The sequence below is a fragment of the Chaetodon auriga genome, chromosome 4 (genome assembly GCF_051107435.1).
Source record: "Chaetodon auriga isolate fChaAug3 chromosome 4, fChaAug3.hap1, whole genome shotgun sequence".
NCBI lineage: Eukaryota > Metazoa > Chordata > Actinopteri > Chaetodontiformes > Chaetodontidae > Chaetodon > Chaetodon auriga.
This window is the reverse complement of record NC_135077.1, coordinates 25279816-25290343: the sequence shown is the minus strand read 5'-3', so window position 1 is coordinate 25290343 and position 10528 is coordinate 25279816. Positions and strand designations below refer to the sequence as shown.

Sequence of the window (10528 nt, the reverse complement as noted above, 5' to 3'; positions counted from 1 at the left end):
GAAGTGTTTTGCCATCAAAATGATGGTGGTGACAAAAACACACTATTTTAAGTAAATAGTAGCCTTTGAAGTGCATGGAACTTTATACTTCTATTATATAATATTATATTATATCATAAAATCTTATAAAATATTATATCATTGTGTTGCACTACATCATTACAGCAAGCTGCCATGACAATGCATTAATGGCTGCTGGACTTTCATTTTGTATATGTACCACTTTAATTACTTACATACCAACATACACACACAACCAGTTTTGTGGCATGAACTGGCAACCATCCAAATGGCTACTGACATCAATGAATAAGCAAATGCTGCATTATATTCCAGTGTCTTATCACAACTACCTCAGTCTGGAACAAAGCAAAATATCACTGTTTCCTTTTTCCGTTCATGCTGCCTTTGAAATTGGTTAATTAAACAGTGTTGGAGTCAAACAAGTTCCCAACTCCTCCAGTAACACATTTGATTAATTTCATTGTAAACAAGTTAACAAGCCACCTTCAGTTGATCTCATCCCAGTCTCTACACTACTGGTAGTAGTGGCTCTAGCAGCAATGGAAGTTCAGCAACAAGCTGCAGCTTCAGCTTGGTTGCCTCCTTAGCCACCTTTCACTTTTAGTAAACAGGGAGAGTTCTAGTCACAGCACAGGATTGTTTTTCTCTGTGTGCGTTTAGATCACTGAGTTATCCCTGTTATTAATTCACAGGACCACAGACGAACACTTTCTGTTCCATCCAACTTTGATCAGTACAAGTTTGTCCGAATTCTTTCTCTTCTCTATTCTATCGGAAATCTATGACACCTCTGTGGCAGAGACGGGAGCAAATGGTAAACCTTAAACTGCAGAAGATTCTTCTGAAAGTGGTGAAATTACCCGGACTGCCCTGTCACGCTGGAGACTGAGGGGTCTGTCTCACATTTCAGCTTCAGCGGAGGCTCTGTGGTGTCGGACGCAGACACATTTGAGGATGACTGAGGAGGCGTAGGTGCATCAAAGCCCTTATCCATCCTCCCGTCTCCGTTCACCCTCTCCTCCCCATGTCCTGGCGGTGACTCGTGTGTGCGCATGTGCTTGGCCAGGTGGTCATTGCGCATAAACACCCTAGGACATAATGCGCAGCTGAACTTCTTAGCGCCAGTGTGTGTCTGTAGGTGGCGCTGCAGTTCATCAGAGCGTGTGAATCTCTTGCCACAGAAGAGCCAGTTGCAGACAAATGGCCGGTCCCCGCTGTGCCATCGTAGGTGAGCCTTCAGATGGGAGGTCTTGGCGTAGGCTTTGCCGCAGCCAGGGATGTGGCAGTTGTGCATGTGCTTCCTTCTGGTGTCGTCAGTGCTCTGGCCCAGCTGTTCAGCATGGACGCAGTTAGGACAGCGACACACAGCCTGGCCGGCACCTCTAGAAGAGGAGCGGCGCTGGGGCTTGGGGCGAGCTGAGACAACGTTCTCCTGTGGTTCCTCCAAGGAGAACGGTTCTTGCTGCAGCATCTCAGGGGCCAGCGGCTCCATCTTGAAGCCATCCTGGGGGAAGAGGTGGGACGAGTGCGAGGCAGGAGCATGTTGGGCTGGAGGCAGGGTGCACAGCTGTGGGTCAGAGCCGTAGGGGCCTAAAGAGGACTGCAACCCCATGGAGCTTCCGGGACTCACTGAAGGCAAGCCGACACCCTGCCCCGTCTGCAGGTCTATCCAGCTCCCGGGTTGGACGTCCCTGTGGAGGTCCCACCAGGAGGGGATGTTCATGTCTTCTGAGCTGCCACTAGGTGGTGCTGTCCGTAGCCAAGGCTCGTAAGGGTGGGCCATGTGAGCAGCTGGTGCAGGTGCAAGACTGTTGATGAAAGTGTTGTTCACTATCTTTTGGGTAACGCTGAGGATATTACCACATGATGGGATGGCGATGCATGGATAAAACCTGCAGACAGAAAGAACAGACAAACTATTATCTCTGGTGTCAACTCAGTCTTTCTCACTCAGCTGCATTTTGTCAATGACTTCATTAAACCACATGCAGTGACTTTGACAAGTCCTGAGGTCATTCTTTCCAGGCTTTGAAATTACTCAGCTCCTGCTGATTTAACATTTCTGAGCATCAGAAGTGCAGACACTCAGGCCTAAATCCTCCTGTCTACAACATTTAAATAACCAACCCCAAGCACACCTCCTTCATCGCCATGGATACTGCAGTTCTCACGCTGCGTGGCCGTGGAGGCAGAAGAGAGGGGGAGACAGACGTGTCCAGGCAGAAGCCTGCCACATGCATCCGCTGCCAGGTACTTCCCATGGAGGACAGTCAAAGACAAGCGCAAAGAAAACAACATCATCGGCCCTGTGCACAGGCAGCAGCGGGGGGAGGGACGAGAGTGAAGGGGAGTGTTGACAGGAGAGCAGTTTGGTAAAGGAAGAAGTTCCAGGGAGGTATGGCTGCAGGCCAAAGTCTATTTGTGCGTCTCTGAGGTTTGTCGAGATGAAACCTGGCAGACAGGAGAACCTGTTTTTTATAAATCACACATGATTTACAACAACAGCCCTCCAGGCAAGTTACAAAAGGAGCCCCGTAAAACACCCCGCCTTTTACACACTGGCGGCAGAAAGCATCAACAGTTGCAGACTGACGGCATTCAGGAGCCTGAGAATGGGAGTCCAACAATAACATGAGAACAATTACTTTATGTATGTAATTACGGGCACACGCTCTGAAACAGCATCCTGTCCCCTACACACTCCACGTACGTACACTCGTGCACACCTCAAAAAGTGTCAGTCAGCGGTGGGAGGGGCTCTGATTTCTGAAGGTGACATGAAGCTTGTTAAAGTTGGACAAGAGTGTGTTGAAATTTATGACAAGAAGCTAGCAGGCTGCAAGATTTGTGCTCGGCTCCAAACATGTCCTAGCCCCAAACAATCTTGTTGACTTCCACCACACCCCCATCCTGGAACATCTACAATTATCTTTACAGCAGGAAACAGTAAAGTAGTCTGGAGCTTTAGAGGTTAGTATCTTAGTATAGAGATCACTCATTGTGATACCGTAGCTCACATAGCAAAATGCACAAGGTCGCCCAGAAACAAAAGGTCAAGTGCCAGTGGAAGACATACGCAGATTCATTAGATGCAGGTGGAGCCGGCATGCGGTTCAACCCACGAGTCGTGTCACTCTGACTGACAATGGATCTCAATTTGTTGAGTCAATACGGCCAAACCAAAAGAATTACACTTCTCAAAAGTTCAGTCAAACCCTCGCAGAGATGCTTTCTAGTTGCAATGAAATCGTAAAGCAATTAGTTTGGAATTCCCTAATGAAAGGTCCTGTCTTAAAGGTCAAGCTGATTTATGTCATTTTGGCCTGGAGCCAGAGCTGCTCTGTAATTTTTTGGGAATGTTACGCAGACGCACGGCTGAATGGTCCCCCCCCAATCCCGCTCCTGCTGACATGACCGTAAACAAATGACAGCAGCATCCTCCTCCGTTCCTCAAAGTGCTGGGAGCGTGAAGAGCTCCTGAAGGAAACAGCTGGCATGAGGTGGGCCCCAAGGGGGACAGCAGCCTGGAAGGAGGAGGATGGTACAGAGCAATGACAGAGCTCTGGTCATAAAACCTGCCCGACCAAGACCCAGCACAGCCCCCAGTTTACAAGTCTGCCATCGGGCAGAGGCACAGAGAAGGAACTTCTCTCTGTGCTTTTTAAAACGAAAACACTACAACATGAGTGCAGTGTTGAATCGTTAAGCCTTCATACGTTTTCAGACTGCTAACCTGCTAATGTGCTAGTTTATGTGCATTTTAAAGTCCATTTTCCAGAGTAATTTATTTCCCATTCTATCTCATCCCAGACCTAGAATAAAACATTGAAGCTGACTGTCAGTGGACACTCCAAACAAACCAGTTTGGGTCACCAATAAGGTGTTTGATTTAACCTACGTACCACAACGAGCTTTAAAACACTTTCCTATTACAATCAAGATTTTCTGACCTTTGCTTAATGCCCATGTGTCTGCACAAAACTGAAACAAACACAAAACTTTAAACAAATACAGACAACTGATGCAAGGGCCAAAGTCTGACCACAAACCTGTAAAAAATCTGGTGGGTGCAACAATAAGGAGGAATGAAACTGACTTCATTTAAGAATTTATAAAATCCTGTAACCGACAGTAATCATCAAACTAGAATTGAATTTGCACATGAAGGTGAAGTTAGTGACATAGAGTTCCAGATGGAAGGCTAACCCCAGCTAATGGCTTTCTCTGTGCTTTAATTGTATGATTAAGTGCAGAGATAGTTTAGATGACAGCTTGACATCCTCAATGATTTAGGACCATCGCTGTGACACTGATTCATACGCAGTTGCGTAAATTGTACGCCCTGCTGCATATATTACCGCAATATCTACACCTGTTCTTGTGCCTGTAGTTTTAACAGCACTTTTTAACAGCAATTTTTCCTCTAAGTGGACGTCGTGCACCCAGAAAACTCTTTCATCAAACATTTGATTTACGGAGTTTTAAGGGCCACCGTTACCAGCCGCTGCACAGAAGTCCGAGCATATTCTCTGTTAAGTTTTCTCTTAAAAAAACCACACAAGTGTCAAAAACAGACTGCAGCTTTTTTCACACACATGCTGTTCTTCAACAGGAATTTCTTTGAACACAATTTCGTGTGCTGGTTGTTTCAGTATTTGTGTTTTAATGGACAAAGAGATTAAATGTCAAGCATGCAGACAGGATGATATTTAAAATGTGATGTACAAAATGTGACAGCTGTTGCTCCTGGTTTGCATAAAAATGATATTTGATTTAATATTTAACAATTGTCAAGACACATATATATAGTTGTGGAAAAATCAAGAGCATTTACTCAAATACTTTAAGTTAAATGACTTAAGTAAAAAAATTTTTTTACTTGTGCTTTACTTGAGAATTTCCATTTTAACGCTACTGTATATCTATCGATCTATATATATATATAGATAGATAGATATACAGTTATATGACATAGTTCCTTTTAGTGTTATTCAACAGGACCTTTCTGATTAAAATTTTACATACAAAATATATGATCACTTCATAAATGATGCATTGCTTTAGATTAAACTACCCAACAGTATAGAAAGTAGTAAAAATGAGCTTCACTTCAACCAATTTCAATATTGAAGAACCGCTTATTATTATTATTATATTAAAACATCAACAGTAATGATCCAGTTACACTCACAGGGCCATTCTACGTATTGGTACTTTTATTTTTCATACTTTAATTGCTCATATTTATGCTTTTACTTCATTGTACATCTGAGTGCACACTTGTATTTTACTTTGTGGTATCGCTACTTTTCCTAAAGTAAATGATGAATATGTCTTCCACCACTGCATATGTATCTTACTGAGACTTGCATTTGAAATATGGATCAATCACCAAAGTTAAGTTTGGCTTTTTTGAATAAAACTAATAATATGTAAACAGAATTAATACTAACTCAGTCAGACTGTCCAGACTGATGTGCAGACACATACATTTAGTGGATATTATCGAATCTCATCGTGTGCACTTCCACTTTAATGACGGCTTGCCATAAATAATTCATCTCTGAATCTCAGGTCAAGATATTCTTCCTCTCTTGTATTTAGTGTAGATCACATATTTTGTCTTTTACTGTACATTCTAGGAAATCTCTCATTATTCTTCAGTTTTAATCAGTTTCACAGGGTTCCTGTAAGGGAACGTGAACTTTAAATAACCTAAATATTTTTTTAGCAGGAAGAAAAGAGGAACAATAACGTCTTTAGACCTGGATATAAAATAAACAGCAGAAATGAGCGGCGGAAAAATTTCTCAGCAGCATTAATCAACAGATTTGATTCCTCTTTCATCAGAGTGACACAGGTGTGATTCCTCATCATTTGCTTGTGAAACATTATTTAAACTAAGACTTTAAGGTAGAAAATCTGCATCATCATTTTTATGTGAGTCCATGACACACCAGGCTACATCCCATTGAAACTGACCCTCCACACCTACAGACCACTTAAATATCCACACTTTTATCTTATTACACCTGAAAACCTGGACTTTATATTCTTATCATAATATATATATTGATGTTTGATCAAGGCAGCTGATATTGAACATTCTTAACTACATTCTCCAAAACGCAAGACAAGAATTCAAAGTGAACCTTTTAAAAATCAGTTCAGGTTGGATTGCAGCTCTTATGGGCTCTTTAATGGGAGACTAATACATTCTTAATTTGGGTCTCAAGTCTCAAGTCAGAGGAGTTTTAGTGCGTCTGTTGTACTATCTGTTTTCAATGTGAAATTTTATTTGATTTTCTAAAGTTTGGACTCTCAGCTCCATGTAGGCAACTTGGAAGCCACAGGACGTGCCTTCAGTTTAATGAACGGTTGCTGTAGCATAGATAGTTTTAGTAATTATAACGAAGATCAGGTCACTGATACTCCAGATCATATGAGCAGATACGTAAAGGCTTACATTAGACCGCAGTGATAGCAAATTCCTGATTTACCTGTTGAGCTGCTGCTGCTGCTGCTGTTATTTTCTTTATGGGATAAAAGCAACTCGGTTGGAGAAACTCTGTCTCGGCTCAGCTCTGCTGCTGCTGCTGCTTCTTCCCTTCGTCGACAAGAGTGCACAGAAAAAAAATATCCTCATCATATTTCATCTGATTTTCTCCATCGCAGACGCTCCAGGTGAGGAAGTATCGGCGTTTTGGCGCACAGGTAAGCAGCATTCTCAGGAGTGCCAAACTTTATGATAGGCTGTGCGTCTTGAGTGGCTGCAGGCTCCGCCCTGTGCTGATGCGGAGGGAGGCAGAGGTGCCAGAAGCCCAGTTGTTTTCTAGAGTGTGCTCTGGGGTATCCTATCGACCACTTTTCCACTTACCATCAATACTTCATTCTAAATTTCAGCGTGCTCTCCCTCACAGTGTGCTACGTGTGACTCTGCTTTCAGTCTCAACAATATCTGCATTTCTGTAGAAAGTCTAATATCATCAGTCAGTGGTGGAAACTGCCCAAATTAATACTATAACACTCAAATACTACACTCAGGTAGGCTACAGGTTGCAGGTACCTTACTTTATACTCTGCTACATCTGGGGGAATAAATGTGCTTTTTACTTCACAGCAGATGAAGATTTTACAGATAAAACAATCATCCACTCATAACACATTCAGTCATGCATTGTTAGAGGTTAAATAAACCAGCCGTAAATGAAGCAGTTAAAATTAGCTCCACCTCGACAAACTGCAACATGAATCCGCCACTTAAACGTGGACACATGCGTAATGAGGACAGGGGTCATTCTGCATAATGATGAGTGCTTCGGCTCCTGATACTGTCAGTGCATATAGCGGATAGTACTTTTAGACTTTTACTGAAGTTGATTACTTGTAATGGAATATTTTTGTAGTGTGGTATTGCTACCAATAGTTGAGTAAATGATCTGATCTTTCAGCGCAGTACATCAGATAGTGGGGTCTTTAAACTGAAGCATGTGTGAGAGCATGACATGTAAGAGCTGAAGTACTGCTGCTCTGTATCAGATTTAAAGCTGACCTCTCAGGAGCTCTCGTTTGTTTTAGGGTGTAGGGTGTTTAGGGATAAAAACCATAAAGATTTAGTTGAGGTAAATGAAAATAGTTCTAGCAGTTTTTGGCATTAAAGTTTGACCTCTGAAGTTATATCAAGTCCACTTATTAACTTAAATTTGTCCACAGCTTTTTTTTTTATTTTTTTTATTCATAGTTGGCTAGAGGAGATGACATTTGGTCTATGAAATTAAGATTCAGAATATTAACTATTAGAATTACTTTTTAAATCTTCATTTGCTTCATTTGTTTTTTTTTACTTTAACAGCACTTTTGCTTCAAAGCTACTTTCTACCACTACTTTAAAACTATTGAACATAAATATAAGACACATTTCTCATGTCATTGTAATGCCTTATGTCACACTTTGTCACGGTTATGGTGATGTACCAAAATCAAGATGAACTTTTTTACACTGTGCAGGATTGGTCCAGTAACCTGGTCAGTGCAGTGACTGCAGCCTGTGAATCAGATAGTTGAGACCTGGAAATCCTTTGATTGCGGACACTCCTGAGAGGCGGTTTGGCTCGGACCAAAACACAGGCACAATGCACAAATCTGGAGTTCTTACTTTGCAGTAAGCAGACACCAGATTTGCTTGTCAAAAGATCTGAACCGCTCAGAGAAACAGTTTCTCATATTAGTACAAACTGTGCTCAATATCACAATTGACCTCCTACAAAAAGGCTTATAGTACTTGCCAAATGTTGAAACTCTCCCAGCTTCTGAGAGTCGTAGTATGTCAGAGCTGAATGGCCTGCAGTGGCTTCGAACGTGCATTACACATTTAAGAGTTTTTAACATCATCTTCCTTTGAGGCCTTTTTCTTTTATTTTGTCTCCTCGCTGAGTTAATTCCTTTCCTGTCACAGCATGTTGGTGGAGCAGCTTCAAATCAACTGACAAACACAGACCACAGACAAGCCGGCGGGAGATGACTTCCTACCCCCTCTGCTCCTCTTTCTCTGAAGCAGCACTTTACAAATGCTGAGTTAGAACTGATTACATGACGGTCACTTAATGGAACCGCAGGGCGATCGGCGAATGTTGACAAAGTCTTGATGGAGCACGCGCCTTGATAGACTCATACACACCTTCCAGCCATGAAAAGTGATCACGCTGATGAGGGAACGTCGTTTCCACACGCACAATATTTGACCTGCAACGGAACCAAACCGCTGCTTGGATTTTAGTATGTGGAAGAGCCTTAACAGCAAGGTTATTCATACATAGAAGATTTGAACACAGTTTGACAATTTTGTTGGAGACACATAGAAAACTTAGTCAAAACTAAAATTACTACAATATCTCAGCATCTCATATGTTTCACTATAATGTACTTGTACACGTAGAAAGGATCAGGCCACTGAATTGAAGACCACACACCACGTCTAAATGTTGTTTACTGACGTCTTTAAATAGTCAAGCATATTTCCTCATGAATACAATGCAGCACAATCAGAAAGAGACTGCTTAATAACATTTAATTACAGTGCAATTTCAAGTAGGGGTTTACAAATTCTCCTAATGATTTAAATGTGTTTAGATAACTTGTTTGACAGTTTTCATGTCTGTTACTGCTTACATATTTTTTTTTGTATAAGAATTTATGCTGTGTGTACATGAAACTTTGCGGTTCTTTAAACACTCTTACAAAGAGGCTTTTCCTGAAGTACTGACATTTACACTTGTCATCAATCCAGCAGGATCCCTGTGAATTTCAATGCAGTGAAGTCAATCTATGTATATGACTGCAGCACCTTTGACCTTTGCGTGTTAGCGCTGTTCAGACCAAACCCATCTACCTGTGCAAGTCACTACTCCCTAATCGCACTTGAAAGCACACAATGTGTCAAAGTCAACAGTGTACTGCTTTGGCACTCAGTTTAATGTTATACATGCTCTAAACAGTATTATACTATGAGGAAATAATGCAGGGCGTGTGTTTCCAGATGCCAATCAAACAGAAATTTTGGAAATGACACAGCTAATTCAACTTTAAAAACTTCATAAACAAATACATATTATATTATATTATATTATATTATATTATATTATATTATATATGAATAATTTGTGAACGATTTTTTTTCTTTTTCCATTTTTGTTTTAATTCATTTTAATTGTGAGCTGCAGTGTGGGAGAACAGTGTCTATCAATGTCTGTGCTGAAAAGCTTGACTTATCCGGAAAAATAATTTAATGACAACTGAAACCACAACTGAGCAAATCCCATCGCCTAACAAAAACCACAAGATGCAGATGAAAAAGCAAGTAAGTAGACTTGCAAGTAAGTTGGGTAGATTTTTTTTCTTTTGCTCAGCCAGCGACCAGTTAGCTTAGCGTGAAGACTGGGAAAAAAGGTGGCAAGTCTGTCGACCAGTAAACATGTTACATCTCATTTGTTTAATCTGTATGAAAAAAGAAAGTGTAAAAACTATTTTTTGACAGGAGTTAGTAGGCAGTCAGCGTGACTAGCCAAGGAATAGTTCAGCACGTAACACCTTCAATTAAAAATGACAATTAAAAAATACACATTGTGTTAATTAGTGAGCTTCAGAGGTGCTGGTACTGTAGGTGGATTTTGTTACCTTCGGACAGCCCCAGTCTTTTGTAAAGCTAAGCTAACCGTCTCTTGGTAGCTTCACAGTTAACACACAGACATGAGAGGGTGCGTGTTACTATCTATTGTATTTTTAATTACAGTAATTAGTCAGGAACAAGTTTCTGGAGCTGGATGCTTTGGCTCCTCTGAAGGTCAAAATGATTTACGTGAGACATCAATCTGAATTCTGGAGCTCACACTTTGTGTGTGATTGTATTTCCGTGTGTACAACTCGGGACTTTCCTTAAAGGGTATGTGTTTTGTATACAAGATTCCCACCGTACAAAGTTGGTTCTGATTCTGATTCACTGGCCTCT

General features: G+C 41.3%; 1 protein-coding gene across 2 annotated transcripts; it reads right to left on the bottom strand.

The window, feature by feature from the left end:
- Positions 1-203: 203 nt before the first annotated feature.
- sp6 (Sp6 transcription factor) lies at positions 204-6737 on the bottom strand. 2 transcript variants are annotated; one of them, XM_076729125.1, is made up of 2 exons: positions 6525-6737; positions 204-1916 (listed from the first exon to the last, which is right to left on the bottom strand). In XM_076729125.1, exon 2 carries the CDS (start codon positions 1805-1807, stop codon positions 881-883), a length of 927 nt encoding a protein of 308 aa, XP_076585240.1. In that variant the 5' UTR covers positions 1808-1916; positions 6525-6737; the 3' UTR covers positions 204-880. The 2 variants fall into 2 exon arrangements, with proteins under 2 accessions (XP_076585240.1, XP_076585241.1); XM_076729126.1 differs by lacking the exon at positions 6525-6737 and adding an exon at positions 2163-2188.
- Between the last annotated feature and the right edge of the window lie 3791 nt (positions 6738-10528).